We start from the raw sequence: 17596 nt of genomic DNA, 5'->3' as shown, positions 1-17596 counted from the left end.
ATTTTCGAAATTCGGTTTCCGAATAGAAATGGGAAAACTTCGATGTTTGGAAACGGAAACATCGATTTTTGCTAACATCGATGTCTACGTAAAAAATCACTTTGGTTGTTCACACTTGCCTCGTTATCAGGTTATCTGGTTAAAAATTATTATTCTTCAGTGTATTTTATTGTTGTAAAGTGAATAAAAAATTGCAACATAACCAGATAACCTGATAACCAGGCAAGTGTGAACAACCATACTATTTTATTGCTAGAGAGGTCCGTCAATTACACACACAGAGAAGGAACTTAACTTTGTCTTGAGATGCGAGAATAATAAACACCACAAATTTGACGGCTAATAATATGTGATTTGCCTGTGCTGAACCGGGTGATTAAAAAAAACAAGCTTTGATTGAGATTATATTTATATGAAAACATAGAAAGAATATAAATCGATGTTAAATAGTGGAAAATCGCTGTTATCGGATTTTTCATAACAACGATACATCGATGTTTCCGATCACTACTTTCGAAGTCGATCATAAATAGGCCGTGTTGATTATTTATACTTTTCTTCACTTTTCTGTAGACATTTTGCGGCGTAAGTTAAAAAATACAATTTTAAAATTAAGCCAAACAAGCAATTTCTCCTGTTAATTATTTTCCAAATTTGAAAGGCTTTGGTATCGCCATTAATATTTCATCAATATTTGAGTTTATCATCGTGCTGTAATAATTGGTGAGTTCATAGATATTTTTTCTCTTTTCCGTTGGTGAATCATTAAAACGAATAAGGCAAATAAAGGAGTGATAAAAAATGCATCGCATTATCTTAATAAGGGGAAATCCCAGGTCCAAATCCATAACATGAAATCTTTGTTTTTTTTTTTTTATCAACAGGCGCAACTCGAGATGGCAGAGGAAGAATCCTTTGTAATTTTGGGCAGCTGCTCCCAACCGAATTCTTTGAATTCTATGAGTGAATCCAAAAATACAGATACTGAGCAGCAAAGTGTAAAGAGTGTTATTCAAGCCGAAGTAATGCAACCTATATTAAATGATGCCAAGTTTAGCTCAATAAAAACTGCATTGGCTTCCGCAACTAAAACACTTGACACATCCACTCACTCTGAGTTGTCAAAAAGTAGTGAAATATGGAAGAAAAGTGGTGAGACCACTGCTAAAGCACTTGAAACTTCTATTTGCTCTGAGCGATCTTATAAAATCTGGGAAAAGAACGGAGAGTCCCTCGTGGATAAAAGTGGATTATCCACTAGCAAGGGTGACCTACAGCAAGATGATATCGATATGCAAGAGAAGAAAAATTCGGATATTATCGCCAAAAGTAGCTTGAAGGTTTCCATGGAAAATGAAACTAATACTAAAGAGGAAGTCACAAATTCCTTAGCTGTGAGCTATATAATGGGTCAAGTGCCAGTAGATGCTTTAAAGGTAAGTAGATATTTACTACACAAGTTTCAAAAAAAGGCGATTTGTTAAATCAAAAAACAAATTTATACTTTCAGGCGAGTTTGCACTCACAATTTCCAAGCGTGTCATTAGAGGATTGCGAGGAACTTACGACAGTTATGAGTGACTATCTAAAAATGAAAGGTGCGCTCTAAATTATTCATTTTGGGCTATCGCTGTACGAAAACGCGATCACTGAATCCGCATTGCTACGAACGTATGCACTCAAAGTGTATGCTTCGTTTGTAGCTATTCGAATTCAGTGATAGCTTCTTCGTAGATTTCACGAAAATTCGAACTACGACGGATTCAGTGATAGCCTTGATTATAATAGAATAGACACTAATTTATCTTTGTTATTTTAAGAACTAATTATACAAGTCAATAACAAAATGGGTTCCTGGCTTGATATGAAAAAGCAGATGCAGGCCAATGAGCTTGAAAATCGGCAGAAGTTGGAACAATGCCAGGAGCAAATTGCTGCGGTAAGAGAATGCCGTACATTACACATTAAAGAGTCTTTGATTTCATATTTTTCCGCGTTTAGTTGCGAAATGAGAACTTGGAATTAAAACGTGAATTAGAAAGTAAACTCGAACAAGTCCAGGCATACGAGGCCGTGCGAAAACTAGAACATGACGAGCTTGTAAAGAATATTTCAGAGAAAACTGCATTAATCGCCAACATGCGAACACAAATTGAAAAATTAGAAATGCAGCAACTTGTAAGTCCGGAGCCAAAAATTAAGTCTTTTTTTTGGAAAATTTTGAGTAGAAGTATAATAATGTACTGAAATATTTTTGTAGTCATCGTTTGAAGTTATTTCCAAATTCGGCAAAAACGAAAAGCAGCCGGAAAAATCCGAGTATGTGACACGACTCGAGCACGAGCGCATTGTAAAGGATTTTGAACGCAATATGTCGAGTTTACTAGCAGAGAAGTTGGAAGTCTCCGACATGGTATGTTCAGTGTGATTTCGGCCATTATTCATATTATTAAGTATATGTCCTTTTTATTCAACTCGTAACACAGCAAAAACAGTACATCGATGAAATAAATTGCCTTAAAGTAAATTTGACTGCTTCGGAAGAGTTGGTCAATCAGCTTCAGTCCGATATAGCTTTGCTCAAAGCCAGTGACAAGGAAAAAACAGAACAGTTTGAAGTGCATGCTAGGCAACGCGATGAAATGCGCGAAGAACTTGGTATATTGCGTCAACAAGTGGATGTCTACAGCCGCGACTTTCAATTGGAACGCACTGCACGCGAGGAAATGGCTGGCGAAAAGGCTCAACTCCTGGATGATCTGCGAGCATTGCAACGCAAAAATCAAAGCCTGACCGAGCAATTAAGCCAGCTGGAGGAGCGCATAACAGCCATTACCGCAGAAAGAAGCAGCCCAGCGCCATTAGTATCGGTTTCTAGAGTAAGTTTATAATTGAATAATAATTAGGTATGAAGATATACACAAATCAAATAGAAATACTATTTACAGAAAACCAATCCTCCGGCAACAGCAGCCGCACCGATGGCTCCTCAGCATACATGCCCAGTGTGCTCTATAGCCTGCAATTCCTTGAATAGTTTGCAAGAGCATGTCAACCAATGTTTGGATCAAAATGTGCATACATAAACATTTTTTCTGCTAAAAAGTTTATGTTTCATTGGGCAGATTGACACATAAATGCAAATGCAATTATACCTGCTTATACAACCATATTTACGTAAATATTTTCATATTATTTTAAGACATTTAATTAAACAAAATACATACATACTTGTTTATTGAAGTTTGAACTCAATATATATGTACAAATTTTTTACTATAGAAGGGAGGGCTCCTAAGGTGAGGAACAATTAGGGTCATTCTATATTAACTAAAGTAATGATATATTTATGTACATATATAATGGGGGTATTCACAATCCGGTGCACAATGTCTAGCATGGTGCATAGATAGCTTAAAGAGCATGATTGGCATATTTTGTTGTTATCCAAACACATGAAAAACAACTATTGCTATTTATTTATGATATGTATGCACCATGCTAAACAGTATGCACCGGGTCGTGAATATATCTAATATTTATATTTAAATCACTTGGGTTTACAAATTTGTAAAACATTTCTATACATTTGAGTATGCTTGAAAATCAAATTAATAATTATTGATTTATATACACAAACATAGTGTTACGAAGGTCCTTAAAATAACATATAAATTTTATGTGGAGCACCCTTTTGTTTTGTTCTGCATATAAAATTAAAACCATCTAGAAAATTTAAAGCAAGTTATTTTAGTTACTACCAGGGTTTAAGAAAAAAAAAAATATCGCAAAAATTCTACAAAATTTTTACTTGAAGAAATCTTATAAATTTAAAATTTCTATTATTGAAACTTATTCATATAGACAAAATGAAGGGTACTACATAATGTTTATATTTTAAGGGTTGCCGTAATATGTATGTATGTATGTTAGGAAGTGGACGCTTGATGTAACACCATTAGTTTCAAGAATACCACCATTTCATGTTTACCTACTATAATTTACTTAAAATCGGCGGCGCTTCTAAAGCCCATATACGCTGCATTTCCTTATTAGCCACCAAGTTACTTAATACTTTTATGTCTGGAAATAATTAAAACAAAACATCACTGAGGTGCAAACATCTACTTTCAACGAAGCACTACTCACCATTCGTCCGCGCATATTGCTCCAACCATGTTCGTATTTGGTAAATAGGCACTGCAGTATTTAAATTCGGGTACACCACATTTCCAACTTTTATATTTGACACACAGATGCCCAAAATACAACCCTGATCATCAAACATTGGACCTCCACTCTGTCCAGCCTGTACACAACCGTCAGACATAATCGCGCCAGGTGAACATTTAATAATGCGTCCTTGAAATATGGCTGGATTGAAATCGTATTTCAAATTGAAGTTAACGAAGTAGGGAAAGCCTGCATTATAGACCGTTTGGCCGAGCGACGGTTTGGCATTGGACAAACGTACACAATAGCGTTCTGGAATGTTATCTGGTGCAGCCAGTAAGGCAACATCAAAAGGTTGGTCGCATTGTGGATTACGCCAAAGCACTTCCGACTCGAATTCTCCATCTACGCTGCGACAAAATGCCTTGGAATTTAGCTAAGAATTGCAAGAAAAGAAAATAAGAGTAAATTAAATCATAAAAGCGAGCACTGCATTTTCAAAATATGGCAGAGGATTCGAGTTAAATGTTAAAATTCAAAACCAATCAGACGGTAGCTTGTGGTTTATAATTGAAAGTGTAGCGCTTTGTTTCAAAATTTACACCCATTACCTTGAAGACGACATGTGTGCATGTGAGTATAAATTTCTTATTCAGCACCTTTACAAATGTACCAGTGCCTTGACTGCCAGCTGCCTCAATTACAACCATAGCGCGCTCCCCTGCGAATAAAAATGAACAAGCATCAGTTTTCATTCAAACATGCGGATACACTCTTATATAGTACATGGAAAATTTGATGAATCTCTCGGCACCCGAATAGAAGTTATATTTAAGCCTAATTGACGCATAAAATCGCGTAGCATAAAAGCGAAATTCGCCGCTAAAGTCAAGTTGACATTCTCCTGTTGCCGCTGAAAGGAAGTGCACATTATCATGCCAATCAAGCGCCTAAAAATACATATGTACATGCATCTCATCATACTTTACTTTTTAGGCATAAAGAAAACTATACATACAGCTTATTATTGAACACAGCTGCACCTTCACAACCTAGCGCCAACGCATTTGACAGCACAAATAGACAACCATCGCGGCCCATCACATTCGATACTTTGCCGATGCTTATTGTCTTAAAGAAGTTTTCCAAGCCGAATGGCGTGCACATAACCAGTACATCGTCCAAAGTATGAATTGGTTGCAGATAGCGTAAGTAATGTTCAATATGCCGTAAGAATCGATCAAAATTCTCTTTTCCGCCATCGCAACGCATGGTTAACACCAGAAAACTGGAAAGCAGCACTTCGTTGTTGGGTTTAGATTCGGCCGCTGTATTGTCCTTACCCAGAAAACGTAATACATGTCGCGAAATATCCGCTGAACTGAAGAGAAACAGCAATTTGGCACAGTAACGCGTTAGTATATGCGGCTGCCTCCGCCGTTCATTAGGTGGTGGTAATTTGCGTCGATCGAATGTCACCTGGTAGTTCAGCGCATTCAAATGCTTCGCTTCATCACTATTACCCTCTTGCACATTAATTAGCTGACATTGATGTAATTTATGTAGGATTTTCGTGCTGGGGCAGACATCCTCTATATTTGGGTCTGCCACGAATGGCGTTTTTGGAAGTACATATGGCTGGAGTATACAGCCAGAAGTAATAATAATTTCATTGTTTATAATAATAGCCGACTGTTTAGTCACTGGGTGATTACTGATCTCTAGCAGCGCATGTCTAATCTTTAGTAACATCTTCGGAACGACGATTCGGACGATTTGCACTGAAAAATAAAAAATGCAATAGAAAATATTGTTTAAGTGCACACATGCATACATACTTATACACATAATATGGGTTAATACATACATGAGACGTTTGTTGTAGTCTATTTCCAAAATGAAGGCACTCTTTGGTTCTCCACACTATGGCTACGAACTTGCATCCAACTACATATACAGGGGCCCACAAAATGCAATGGTTATTTATATGTTTAACACTGGTACATAATATTTACCTTTACCATGCAAGGTGAGCAAATATTTACTGTATCATTTCCATCAGTATCAACATGGAAAGTTTTCAAAATATCTATTCGCTGGATTGCCAAGTTGTTATCGTACGAAGTTGAATCTCATTCGAGAGATCAGAGTCCTATTTTTTTTGTTTATTGTTTTGGTCTCAGTATATCCAGTAAACAAACTTAGCTATTTTTTTTCACCAAGTTTGGTCCCCATAAAGGACTAGTGTTGCAAGCAACGCTTTTTCGGCAATTAGGGTGTTGTGCAGCTATTTAATGTGGTGAAAATTATTTAAGCACTGGTGAGATTTATTCACATAGAATTGGAGATAGGGCTGATAGATTTATTTTAAATAAATTGTGAATCTGCGAAAATATCTTTTCAGCAGATGAATATACTTTTTAACCTTTTTCCCGAAAATTTACATACAGGCTCGAAAATATGCGAGTAACATTAGGTTTGTATAGTAACTTCTCCAGTAAAACATTGCAGCGAGAGCGTAAAAGCAAAATAGAGCGTAAAATTGAGAAGAGAAAACTAGCAGAAGAGGTTATTGAACACAAAACTAGCAAAAACTTGCAAGAGAACAGTTGTTGCACTGCTTTGACAATCTGCTGTAAACATTTTACTATTTATAAATCAGTTTTAAACTCTTTGCTTTACACACAAGCACTTACACTGTCCAGTACATCATTAATATTATGATTTCCACTCATTTTACTTTTGTTTGTGCCAAGGCGAATCAATATAAGGTGATAGCAGGAGTACAAAAACAAAAATTTACATGTATTTTGTTTTTGCTTTGGCGGCATAAACTGTCAAAATCTGTAAGTGTGTGTAGAAATTCAAACAAAATTTTTCAATTTGATATCAGATATCAGAAGCCGTGCGGCGAAACACATACACAAAATCAACTGAGCTAGTAACACCACTTTTTATATATTCTTTTGACATTTATTCTTCTTCTTCTTCTGCTAGCTAATTTCTGCTAGTAAAAATTTCACTAGCAAGAATTTGCAGCTCTCTCGTGTTGTTACGCTCTCGATTCAGTGCTCTCTTGCAAATTTTTTGGGTTATCATACACTTTTCCAGTAAAAGTTTGCAGGTTCCAGTACAAATTAGTACTGACTATTGGTAACTATACAAACCTATTCAAATATCGTCGCCTGGATGGAAAATTGCCGGAAGCGTCATTTTGACAATTTGTGGTTTTTGGATATCTTCTTTAGTTTCCGACTAATTGACTAAAATGTTTTCGGTTATTTGGTACAAATTGCGTTAGTATTGCTGTCGTACTAAACTAATCAAAATCTTTCAAATAGAGTTATCTGTTCTTCTTTAGTTTCCGACATATTCAGTTTTATCATGAGTTTCATTTTCTAGAACCGGGTCACTTTTTACTTTTCGTTTGCGTGTATTCACTACAGGTGGATGAAAAAACTGTTGGCGAAATTTGGTTCGGGCGAAACTCACGATTAGGCGGATTAGTAAAAAGTATCGTTAATTTATAAAAATTTTTATCACATTTTGGCGTATATCATTGAAACTGACTGCAAATTTTTTGACAAATATCGTATTCGACAAAATTTTATTAAACTCCTAAATGGTTGACACTAAACTAAAAAAATAAAAAATTTAAGAATTTCATGAACTAGTACATAGCGTTCTCCGACACTTTGGAGAAAATCTGTAGTCTAGTTCCTGAGAAATTGCATTCCAAACTTCAATCGTGAGTTACCGAAAGTAACTTGTGACAATCTTTTATCCAGTGATCTACATAAATTATAATTGTCATTATTTTCGCAGTTGGAGTATATGCCAGACGAGTAACAGGTATATACATACAAGGATACCTAAATTAGCGCGTTGAACTTGTTTATTTATCTCTCTCCAACGCATTAATTCTATATACGTAGGTACCAACGCCTGACAAAGTTATGTCTAAATTTAATAATGGCTCTATGACAAAATATTCATGGAATGTATTCGTAGATTTTTATTTACTTCATTTCATACATTAGCATTGATGTTTTGTTTTTCATACATTAGTATTGATGTTTTTTACTAAATACCAGGAATAAATATTTAATAAAAAACTATTTCACTTAAGCTTAACCAACTTTTAGTTGCTCGGAGCTAATTTTGGAAAATACGAAATATTTTCATAGACAGTAAATGCAACCTTGGGTGCATCATTAACGAGCTGAAAAACCAAACAAATAAAAAAATTCCATTTTTACAGTTTATGCCGCCAAAGCAAAAACAAAATATATGTAAATTTTTGTTTTGTACTCCTGCTATCACCTTATATTAATTCCCCTTGATCTGAACCAATATTCCCAAAAATTATAAAGCAAAACAAAAACCATTTTTTCCAATTTATGCACTGTTATTTTTATTATTGCAATACACTTTCGCAGCTCTTCAAACATTTTCCACATTATGCTTTTAGGGCTAGTAATTTCCGACCCCATTTGCTCGTTTTTTTTTTTCAATTCTGAATTTAGGCTAGGCTTCATGGGAACTTACTGTGGGTGCAAACAGACCACATTTTGTAAACGGAATTGTGACATTTAATTTTATTTTATAATGAAAAATGAATTTAATGTGCAATTTTTTAAGTTTACTAGATGTAAGACAACTTTTCATTTTCTTTATATATTGCATGCTTTAGTTTTAATTCTGATTAAGTTAAGTTGTAAAGATGAAAATAGGCCTCCTGGGCAACCGAGCACATTAAAAAAAATCGGTAACGCGCGTAAAAGCATACCTCACAAGTGGTGTGGAAAATGCAAGAACAAATATAAATGGAATAATTTTCGAAATTAATTAATATGAACGTTATTTAAGCTGCCTTTACACGGTCGATTTTTGTCGTTTAACCAAAATCTACCCGTGTAAATTGCAATTCAACCGTAAAATGATGAAGATGTGCCAAATTATATTGTCGACTTAAATACAAAACAACAATTTCTTTAAGTCATCTTGTGCAGCAATTTGTTGACCTTATCCTCACGGCTACTGAAATCACCAACCTCAACGTAGTGATTAGCCTTCTTCCGCCAGCCTCGGGTTGATGTGTTGAGCTTGAATAGCAACAGGAAGCTGGGGGCTTTCTTGAAGTGAAGTGAATCAACGCACTGAATTTCGTGCGCTTCGCGAAATTTGCGTTCGATCACAAAGCAGAGATTGGGACACGCTTGACCATTCCACGTTTGTACATTAATTCACAAACTGATTTAAGATTTGGATAACCCCATATAGGGGGTTCGGCATACGTAGCATATTAATAGTTGCCTTGCTCAATTTGATGAACACACCGTTTTAATGTGGCGAAGACAGAACTGTAAAACTACGCACTTTTTGTGCAACTTTGTTGATACCGCGGATGCGGATCACAAAAGCCAATTTGGATTTTTCAGGCCCGTCGAATTGGCCGCATTTCTTTGCCACACAGCGCTACTCCATCTCACGGCGTCCATCACCGAGTTTTCTTGTTTGATATTTCTCAGCATGCACCAATTTACGGAGTGCAATCACAGCAGAGCGCTTTAGTTTACGTTTGATCAGGGTAGCAATTTGCTGACCTGCTCTTGCTGAACTGCAGCTTCGACTCGATGACAGGAGGCAGCTTCCTGGAAGGTTGCCTGTCCTTTGCTTGCGGTTTCTTACCGCCCGTGATGGTAGTCCTCTTAACTTGTTACTTAGCACGTTGAAAAGGCGAAAAAAAAGTTCGCCAAATGTTTGGAGCACATCGTAAATGAGCCACTCGATTTATAACATTTCTATAAACAATTTTATTAAATACTTTTTATACATAGATATGCTGCAACCATGCACTTACTTTCCCAAATTCCATCCTGCTTATCGGCATAATTTTCCAAATATGCCTGCTACTTCATTACTAATTACTCAATTTTCGCCTTCTTTGTTGGCTCGACATATCCTAAAAAGACATAAATTTACATTAAACAATAGGAATCGCAAAAATTAGCAAATAAAATACTCGCTTTGTTTTGATTTGTTGTCAAATTTCTGAGAAATGTGAATTCACCACGATGAGATACAGAAAGAACAAGGACCAGGGATGTAATTTTAAGTAAACTATTATTCAGGGGCAAGGCGCAGAGCGTTCGGGGCAGCAATATTAATTTGTATCAAATATAACATTAAACGGTGGTTCTAATACATTTTTTGATATTATTAACCAGAGTACATACATTATATGGTATTTCTTTCAAAAATTAATGTACTATATGAACTTTTTTTTCAAATATTTCTTAAGTTTCTTTCATGAGTGCTGAAAAGCAACCATGCGTGTAAGAAATTGTGTGCTACCTAAAATTTCATCTCTGGAAACTTTATCCCCATAAAGGACTTCACCACAGTTTTTTTACTGGATATACTGAGGTTTTGGTACAATTTTCCTTTTATTCTTTGTTTTGCTCTTTGCGATTTACTAGACAATTGCACCCGATTTACATGATTCAAGTACATTAACGAAAGTCACAAGATCACGCCTTAAGGAAAGAAAGAAAAAAGTTAATTTCTAGCTGTCGAAATCTCGACGCCATCTTTATTGTAAGAAGTAAACAACGAAGAGAACAAAAAAAAAACGCGTAATTGTTGAACGCATGAATAATCATTTTTATTATGCAAATTCTATAAATCATGTCGTTGTGTTAAATTATTATTTACCTTATGTGTGCACAAGTTGTCACAAGCGAAAATTAAAAAAAAATGCAGTGAACAGCCACCACTAAATTGTAAAAAAACGAACAAATGCAAAAAAACGGCTAATGTCAAAGTCGCCCAACTTTTTGTCCTAAATGCGATTATAACGGGCTACTAAGAAGAAGGCGTGATCTTGTATTTTTGGTTCATGGATTTTGACATGCCGAAATCAAAAGTCAAATGCCAAAGTAAAATAAACCAGTTGTATAAAATATTGAAATTAGAAAATTCAAGTTGAGAAAAAGAAGTACACGCAAAGAATTTCATAAAAATTTATTGAAATATTTTTGTTTTTCAAGAGTTCCATTTTGGCACTTTGCGCCAACTTGAAAAGTTAAGTGCCATTTGAAGTAAAATAGGTCAATAATGGCACGGTCTGAGCCAAGCGTGCTATAGCATGAACGAAAGACACAAGATCACGTAAGAACAAGAGAGTGAAAAAAGTCGATTTTTTGAGCGGGTTCTACGCCATCTTTTTTCACTGGAAAACGAGCGAAAAGTAAACAAAGCAAAGAAAACAACGAAAACCAAAATGAGCCAAAATTATTGTCAGCCACTTTAAACGCACAGTTTAGGTAAAATGATGCAACAAAATGCTTTAAAATGTGTTGTCATGTTGAATTAACTCTTCTTTACTTGAATAAAAGTGTAAAATAGTGGTGCTTTTGATGTAAACAAACGCTCAGCTGACGAACCCGCTTTCGCAAACTTTTTTCTCAAAACCAGTTAAGGCCCGTCCACATACAACTTTGGCGTTGCGTTGGCGCTGGCGTCGCTTTGACAGCGGCGCGCGTAACGCCCGTGCTTGCTACAATGAACGCTTAGCACAGAATACTTTGGTCACTAAATTAACATACTAGCGGCTGATAAATCAAAATTTTTACATCAATAATTGCATTAAAAACTATATTTCTTGCCCGCATTTGATTAAAAATTAAAATTAAATCACATAATTTTGATTATTTAGAACAGCTGACGAACGACGCGCGCGAAAAGTTGAGAGTTGGCCATCTTTCTGCGTTGTGTTGGCGTTGCCCAACTTTGGTTATATGGAGACTTTCATATAAATGCATGTATTCATAGTCAGCTGTCGAAGCGACGCCAACGCCAACGCAACGCTAAAGTTGTATGTAAACGGGCCTTTACAAATACAACGTCGCGTTCTTACGTGATCTTGTATTTTTGGTTCATGGTGCTATAGTGAGCTAGTTTCGATAAATTACCGATAAAAATTAGAACGGCACCGATTTGTTCGTCATTAGCATGGTAACTTGCTGTCTCCACAGGCAAAAGTTTTTATCTTGATAATGTTATCAGGCCAAAATTTTGCCCATGGAGACCGCATATTGCTCTTGGCAAGCAATAATTATCAGAGCTTTTATCTTGATAAATATTGCCAGCAATTTGGTACTTTGATAGCTACATTTTCATTTGCGCGATAGCTTCGTGGAGACAACATTATCGATATTTCAATATAAAAGCAAAAATTGAACTGTTTTCTATTAAAATATGTGTTATTATTTGCTTGGGTGTGAAATAGCATATTTTTTTTAACTTTTTAATTGATGAAATCCGGCAAAAATTGCCATCTTATAAATGCTTTTGTCAAGATAAAAAATACCCACGCACAAATATTGCCGCTGATAAAATTTTTATCAGGCAATAAAAATGACAGTTGGTAGGCAAAAACTTTTGCCTGTGGAGACGGGCCGGAATTGGAGCTTAATTAGCAACAAATGAATGGATGAATGAATGAATGAAATTCCAAGGGTAATTAGAGCATGAACCAAAAATACAAGATCACGCCTTCTTCTTAGTAGCCCGTTATAATCGCATTTAGGAAAAAAGTTGGGCAAGTCGCCAGTTGGACATTAGCCGTTTGTTTACAGTTGTTCGTTGTTTACAATTTGGTGGTGGCTTTTTACTGCAATTTTCTTAATTTTCGCTTGTGACAACGTGTGCACACATAAAGTAAAGAATAATTTAAAACAACGATATGATTTATAGAAGAATTTGCATAATAAAAATGATTATTCATGCCTTCAACAATTACGCGGTTTTTTTGTTCTCTTCGTTGTTTACTTCTTACAACAAAGATGGCGTCGAGATTTCAACATCTAGAAAATAACTTTTTTCTTTCTTTCGGGAAGGCGTGATCTTGTGTCTTTCGTTCATGTAATTAGAGTGTGAATTGCGAATGAGAGAGAGAACTACGTAATTAGGGTGGCGTCGGAAAGCCGTATTAAGTTAAAAGCATTGGCCCGTAGTCATAGTCAAAATAAAGTCGACTTTATAGTTGCAGCTTTTTGACATAATTTTCAATGGGATATCTGTCAAAAAAGCTGCAACTAACTTTAAAGTCGACTTTATTTTGACTATGACTACGGGCCATTGATGCCAGAAATACTCGGAAAGGTACAAAACGTACGATAGAATCGTATCTTCTCCAGTAAAGTCGTAGGATTAGGACTTCGATGTATCGATGTATTTCCGACATCTTTATTCTTGCCGCTAAAGTAAAAAACAAGATTTCCATTTACAATAGTGAATTTGTTATTAAAAACAGATTGAAGAGTTATTCCAAGATGGATGAAGGTAATTCAGGTGAGAATACTGTCCACTCGGCAACCAATGAATAATTTTGAAAACTTTATTTTATAGACATCGAAAAGCCTCGCAAAAAGCGGCGTGTAGAGCCGGAGTGGAATTTGGAGCGCATCAAAACCGAATTAAGCACATATGAACAGGGCGTAGGGTTTGCCGAGGATTATGGTCTGCTTCCAAGAAGTAGACTATGCCCCATTCATAAGGAATTAATGCATTGTACCTTACCCGGCTATAACAAAGCTGGCAATTTCTTTTGCTCCAAGGGAGACTGCAAGCATATGTCCCGCATTTCCAGAGCCAAGGGAACCTGGTTTGAAAGAGGGAGGATGAGTTTCGCGCGTATTTACTATTTAATGTACTGCTTTTTATATCGAGTTCCTCAAGAGACAACGATACGGGACGATTTTACTAACGACCCCTATAGACTGTCTATAATGACAATTATCAGATGGTATAGTTACTGCCGGGAAGCTATTATAGCATATCAGTTAGACCACCTGGAACACAATGACAAAATCGGTGGTCTGGGAAAAGTAGTCTTAGTTGATGAAAGCAAATTGGGAGAGGGAAAATTCAATAGAGGCAAGTGGATCCATTTTAAGCATTTATTAGCGGCTGTTAATAAAAATTACATTCGCCTTCTTAGTAAGAAATTTCGACGAGAATCCAGTAATTATTATGGTTGAGGATAAAAGCAAAGAGCTTAGGATCGAATTATGCACAGATGACGAATATTCGTTGGAGTCCATTATTGGAAAGCACATACGAGACGGTACCACCATTAAGATTATTTCTCGTCAAGAGAATTATGAATATCGTGTCAAAAAACAGAATAAAAGTGAGTTGAGTGAGGCGAGTGGAAAGGATCCGTTAACATCCGCAGCCGATGTATATTCTGAGCGGAGGAAAGCGCAGAAAAAGATAGTGGAAAGATTATTTAATCAAAAATATCATAGGCTTCCTGCAAACTTTGCCGAAGTAATTATAGAACTTATGTGGCGACAATCTGTAAAAACAAAACAAAAAGATCTTTTTATGGCTTTGGTAGAAGCTATAAGATATGTATATCATGAAAACTAAAAATTTTATTGCATTACAACGTGATATACCTCAGTTCACCTACAAGTCGGTACAGGAAATAAAATTTGAGAAAGGCTGATATCTCCAATACGTTTTATAATAAAATGCAAACAAAAATACAATTTAGACAATATATCGCACACCGTATTCAAAAGAGGACCAACTCAAAATAATATGTTTGCCAGAAAATGCGAAAAACTATTTCTTACACATGATAATAATCATATGGGCAAGGGCGACTTTACCTTAGGTTTTTTTTTTAACAAATTATAACAAAAGTTTGCTCCAGCTTTTGCTGAAAGTTAAATAAAAGCTCTGTGTGCATTGTTAGCGCATAATCTCAAAAATGCCAAATTTTGAGTTGTGACTCTTTTGAAGACAGCGTGCGATATGCTCGAAAAAAAGCAAATCAGCTGCCTTATTGCTGCTTCTTATTTAATATCGACTGCTGAGTGGAAGATCGGCCTATCTCGGCAGTCAGTTCGAAAACGCCCTATCACAAAAAAACTTTTCAAGAACGCCCTATTTCAGAATTTTATTGAAAAACACCCTATCTCAGAATTCGGTTCAAAAACAGCCTATCTTACTTCAAAATGTATTGAAAATGGGCTGATATAGGGCGTTTTTAAATCGGCAGCTGAGATAGGGCGTTTTTGAAACGAATTCTGAAATAGGGCGTTCTTGAAAAGTTTTTTGAGATAGGGCGTTTTCGAACTGGCTGCCGAGATAGGTCGATCTTCCACTCAGCAGTCGATATGCTTTGTACACTATGCTCATGATTCAATAATAAAAGGTAATGATACAAAAAAGAAGGTAGTTTCACTTAACGATTTTGGTTGTTGTTGTTGTTGTAGCAGCATACAAATTCCCCAAAGACTTTTTGGGGAGTGTTGCTGGAGTGACAGTCCTTGGCCAGATATAAATCTGGGTCGTTCCGGTAATGATAAAAGAATAGGAAGGTAGAACCGCTGAGAAGAATTTTTCAAATTCTTGACGTTTGCAAGCAATTTAATTTTAAAATTTTCCACACAAACTCACACACAAATTCTCATTTTCAATCTAAAACGACAACAACTGGTTCACGCATCCCGTTTTGCCCAGTTACGGCGTGTTGACGTACCTCTGCCGGGTATTCCATTTTTTCCATTTATAAAAATCCCAGGGACTGAGGGTTTACCTTTTTGAACTTTCACACATTCCCCCCGCATTCATTTTTGGCATTTATTTAATTATGAAGCCTAACATTTCAAAGAATATTTCTTTTTGGCCTATATTTAACTGGCAGAACGTTATTCCAAAATTGTTGATCAGGGAATTTCGTCAGCGGTTACCGAAGAGCAAAAAATTATTCAAAATCGAATCCAGTCTCTTACAGGCTGCTAAAAACTGATACTTGGCTAAATGCAACAGGAGCTTTTCTTGAGCTTTCAATTTCGCTATCTAAAAAGCTCAAAATGCATTCATAAAAACATTTCAAACACTCATAAGCATATAGGAGGAAATATTTGAACGAAACCGTTAAGTGAGAGCCGTGAGCGCGTTCTTCTCTCTCAGCCAAATGTGGCGCTCAAAAGTCAGTGCATAGATTGATAAGTGGGTGGACGAAAGCCGTTAATAGTTCTTTCGTTATGTTTGGAATTGCTGCTGCATACCGAAGCTCCAGCGCTTGCTCCAACTCTGCTATCACTACTATATGCGTTAACATAACTGGCTCAGTCATTTAATTGGCGGCTTTCAAGTCAGTCGTTCTTGAGCTTTCACGTTGTGCAGTTGTTTTGAACACAGTGAGCGCTTGTCAGCTAAATTTATATGTTTTTGGTGTTAGGTGTATGTGGATACAAGTGTGGTTGTACATATCTGAAGTGAAGAAAAAAAGTGTGAGCAATCATTTTATAGACCGCCAAACATAAATTGTGCTTAAAAGTGGATTAAATTGAATAGTGGATAATTCGACATAGTGAAATTTTAACTGATTTTAGTGACCAACTGCTTGATTGTGTAAAAAGGGTGCGCCACGCACATACATACATACATACATACACTTGCTTGCACTTGAAGAGGCCGACGAGAATATCCTCCTGTCTATTTGCAGGAATTTTTCAGTGGAACTCAATTAGGAGCAGCGTGTGCAAGAATAGAGGAAACAGGTTAGATACATATGTATGTGTATATCTTTTCCCCCGTGAAAATATCTTTAAAAAATTGAACTTACGCTTGACGTAGCGATGATACAATCCTTTAAAGACATACATAAAATTCCTATGAATCCTGCCCCATCTGCTGCTGCTGCTGCTGCTCCCCATGTGCGCTCTCTTGTTCACTTTACTCCACTCAATTCATACACTTCCTATTATTTCAGTTTCTCTTTCCGCCTTTCTATCCCCCCTCTGCTATTCGGTAGCATTCGTTCTACCGGTTGTTCGGTCATTTGGTTTTCGCTCTTTCAAATCAATTACTGCTTTCGCCTATGTTTCCCTCCTCCATTTGCTTGTTGTGGGGGGTTAATTGCGCCACATGCTGCCTATTATCACTTTTCCCGCTCAAAATGTGCAAACAACAACTACATTGGGCAGGTTGACGACCGAAAACGTAAATAAATGCAACAAACGCCACTGCATATCTTTTTCGCTCTGCTCTTCGTATACGAATTGTGCATTCAGTTATTGTTGTTTTCGTTGTGGTTGTTGTAATTGTTATCGCAATCATACGTAGTAGGCGAGCTGCAAGAGCCGGCTAACGGGTAGTAAAAATCGGTCTCTGCTGTTGCTGGCCTTTAATTGTATTTACAGTTCATTATACGAGGGTGCGCAGAACGGAAATTTCTTTTTACAGTTAGTAAGTACTTTGAACTGATAAGTGCTGATATCAGTGAATAAAAAAAATTAAACAAAAATAATATATAAGGCAATATAAGACATGTAGTAAATATTGTAAAAATTAATGCGAAGTAAAATTTCATTATGATAAAGATATACATATTTGG

At 36.2% G+C, this 17596-nt stretch overlaps 3 protein-coding genes across 7 annotated transcripts; 2 read left to right on the top strand and 1 right to left on the bottom strand.

The window, feature by feature from the left end:
• The first annotated feature begins 487 nt into the window (after positions 1-487).
• Positions 488-3257, top strand: LOC118743196 (NF-kappa-B essential modulator). Of its 3 annotated transcripts, XM_036475744.1 has the most exons (9): positions 488-585; positions 662-723; positions 885-1436; positions 1511-1598; positions 1821-1939; positions 2002-2178; positions 2261-2413; positions 2487-2879; positions 2934-3256. In XM_036475744.1, exons 3-9 carry the CDS (start codon positions 897-899, stop codon positions 3084-3086), a joined length of 1623 nt encoding a protein of 540 aa, XP_036331637.1. In that variant the 5' UTR covers positions 488-585; positions 662-723; positions 885-896; the 3' UTR covers positions 3087-3256. The 3 variants fall into 3 exon arrangements, with proteins under 3 accessions (XP_036331637.1, XP_036331640.1, XP_036331638.1); XM_036475747.1 differs by having other exon boundaries at positions 511-723; positions 2949-3228; XM_036475745.1 differs by lacking the exon at positions 662-723 and having other exon boundaries at positions 512-585; positions 2934-3257.
• LOC118743197 lies at positions 3221-6287 on the bottom strand. 2 transcript variants are annotated; one of them, XM_036475749.1, is made up of 7 exons: positions 6195-6287; positions 6041-6120; positions 5192-5954; positions 4960-5123; positions 4785-4894; positions 4150-4609; positions 3221-4083 (listed from the first exon to the last, which is right to left on the bottom strand). In XM_036475749.1, the coding sequence occupies exons 3-7, from the start codon at positions 5923-5925 to the stop codon at positions 3995-3997; spliced, it is 1557 nt and encodes a 518-aa protein (XP_036331642.1). In that variant the 5' UTR covers positions 5926-5954; positions 6041-6120; positions 6195-6287; the 3' UTR covers positions 3221-3994. The 2 variants fall into 2 exon arrangements, with proteins under 2 accessions (XP_036331642.1, XP_036331641.1); XM_036475748.1 differs by having other exon boundaries at positions 6189-6280.
• A 7107-nt stretch (positions 6288-13394) lies between these two features.
• LOC118744032 lies at positions 13395-14782 on the top strand. Of its 2 annotated transcripts, none has more exons than XM_036476791.1 (3): positions 13395-13521; positions 13588-14115; positions 14180-14782. In XM_036476791.1, the coding sequence occupies exons 1-3, from the start codon at positions 13401-13403 to the stop codon at positions 14611-14613; spliced, it is 1083 nt and encodes a 360-aa protein (XP_036332684.1). In that variant the 5' UTR covers positions 13395-13400; the 3' UTR covers positions 14614-14782. The 2 variants fall into 2 exon arrangements, with proteins under 2 accessions (XP_036332684.1, XP_036332683.1); XM_036476790.1 differs by having other exon boundaries at positions 13395-13530.
• The last annotated feature ends 2814 nt before the right edge of the window (positions 14783-17596 follow it).

Source organism: Rhagoletis pomonella, unplaced genomic scaffold (genome assembly GCF_013731165.1).
Source record: "Rhagoletis pomonella isolate Grant_MI unplaced genomic scaffold, Rhpom_1.0 Rhpom_scaffold_00007, whole genome shotgun sequence".
In the NCBI taxonomy this organism is placed as follows: domain Eukaryota; kingdom Metazoa; phylum Arthropoda; class Insecta; order Diptera; family Tephritidae; genus Rhagoletis; species Rhagoletis pomonella.
Note: the sequence above shows the minus strand (reverse complement) of the source record. Positions and strands in the feature narration are given on the sequence as shown.